Consider the following 2,070-nt stretch of genomic DNA (forward strand, 5'->3'; position numbering starts at 1 on the left):
GCCTTTGTGTCCCTCGCACTGTTTGTTATTGCAAAGTTTCACCGCATTGTCTAACTCAGCATAAAGTCTTACTTTTGACTTTCCTTAAGCTATAGGACGATTAACATGTAAAAGAGAAAAAATAATAATAATACAAATTATAGTCATATTTATAAATATAGCTCCTTCAAAACTAAGTTAAAATAACTTATACCTAAAAATGTAATAGCCTTAACATTGAGGAGCTTGTATTGACTTTTTTGTATTTTTAATTAACAATTTAAAGCCCCCGTTTATTTCTCAGCTTCCTCCTCCTCCCCCTCCTCCTCCTCCTCCTCCTCCTCCTCGTGCTAAGTGTTAGCGGTTAGCTCTCCTCAGATCTTTCTCCAAACATACCATAAATATGAAGCTCTTTGTTTCCTGAGATGTGTGAAGGCTCAAACCAGAGACTGTAAATGAAACCCCGACCGCTTCCTGCTGCTGCAAAAACCTGCAGAGATCAGAGTGTTTCTTTCTCCCACGTTAGCGGGACAGTGAAGGCATCGTTCAACGCTAACCTGAATATAACATGCATTGAATGTTTTTGTCTTTGAGTCTGACAGCCTGACAAATAAAGCATTTAAATGCATTTTTAAATAAAAACTTCTAATCTTTTTTAATTATTTCTTTTTGTTTTTATCTTAAATGACATGTTTTTATATCATGTAATACCTTCATATATCTTGTATGTTTTTATGTAATGCAGCTAATGCATTCTTTGTATCAATGTATCTGATTATAGAGTTTGCAGAACAAGTTGAATGAGGGGGAAACTTCAGAGACTCACAGTTTTTAAGTTAATTAAGTTAATTGATCATTATCTTGTCAAACAGGCTCAAACAGGACGCACGTTATCATGAGGTCATCTCGTTTGAGGGTCAATACGTTTATCTTGATGAGGCTGTGGCGCCATTACTCTGTAACCGTCTGAAACATCTACGCCATGTGATGGACGTTAGGAGTTACCGTTCAAGGGAAAACAATTCTTTAATTTATGTGAAAATGTCTTAAAACAGGATTTAAAAAAAAGGAAAATATCTTTATACATTTTTTTTACTTCTGATCCAAAACTTCAATATAATTGGTGACATCTTTAAAACAACCTTATTTACAAAATGCATTTAATATTAACGTCACAAAACAAAACATTTGCTTAAAAATGCTCTTAAATGCCCTCAAAAAGGAACTTTAACTGAGTTTTACCAAAAGATTAAGATCATGATTTCCTCTAAACACGGCTCTTTTCAAATGAATGTTATCAGTAGAGGTTGTTATGATTTGTGTTTAACCAAAGCAGAACTCATTTCACAATAACAGAAGCTTTACTGACGAGCAATCAAGGATTTTTACAGAAGATCCAAACCAGTTTCAGGATGGGAAACGTCCCATGTTGTCTGTTGTTGTTGTTGTTGTTGTTGTTGTTGTTGTTTGACTGTATTGTGTTTTTATTATTTCAGCTCTTGCTACAGCGGAGGATTTCCAGATCCGACCTCACGCTCTCTACGTTCACTCCTACAAAGCTCCGGCTTTCTGTGACGACTGTGGAGAAATGCTGTGGGGACTCGTCAGGCAGGGCCTCAAGTGTGAAGGTAACACGGTTTTATAATTTACCAGAAGATAGCGCTAAAGAAACGGTCTAAATGAGACGACTAAACGTCTTCACGGCCAACATTAGCCACCTTTAGCTTAGCGGTGGTGACGTGAAGTCATGTGACCGTGCTGTAGTTCCTTTATAGCCCAACATTAGCCACCTTTAGCTTAGCGGTGGTGACGTGAAGTCATGTGACCGTGCTGTAGTTCCTTTATAGCCCAACGTTAGCCACCTTTAGCTTAGCGGTGGTGACATGAAGTCATGTGACCGTGCTGAAGTTCCTTTATAGCCCAACATTAGCCACCTTTAGCTTAGCGGTGGTGACGTGAAGTCATGTGACCGTGCTGTAGTTCCTTTATAGCCCAACATTAGCCACCTTTAGCTTAGCGGTGGTGACGTGAAGTCATTCGACCGTGCTGTAGTTCCTTTATAGCCCAACATTAGCCTCCTTTAGCTTAGCG

At 38.5% G+C, this 2,070-nt stretch overlaps 1 protein-coding gene across 1 annotated transcript in view; it reads left to right on the forward strand.

Annotated features, from left to right (window-relative positions):
* Nucleotides 1-1,607, forward strand: part of LOC104950267 (serine/threonine-protein kinase D3-like) — a gene marked incomplete at both ends in the record, with an annotated part of 4,327 nt that extends 2,720 nt beyond the window's left edge. The window contains one exon of the mRNA XM_010776759.1: nucleotides 1,476-1,607. Coding sequence (XP_010775061.1) covers nucleotides 1,476-1,607 — 132 coding nt within the window. The remainder of the gene's footprint in view (nucleotides 1-1,475) is intronic.
* Between the last annotated feature and the right edge of the window lie 463 nt (nucleotides 1,608-2,070).

Source organism: Notothenia coriiceps, unplaced genomic scaffold (assembly GCF_000735185.1).
Source record: "Notothenia coriiceps isolate Sejong01 unplaced genomic scaffold, NC01 NC01_scaffold00017337, whole genome shotgun sequence".
In the NCBI taxonomy this organism is placed as follows: Eukaryota; Metazoa; Chordata; class Actinopteri; order Perciformes; family Nototheniidae; genus Notothenia; species Notothenia coriiceps.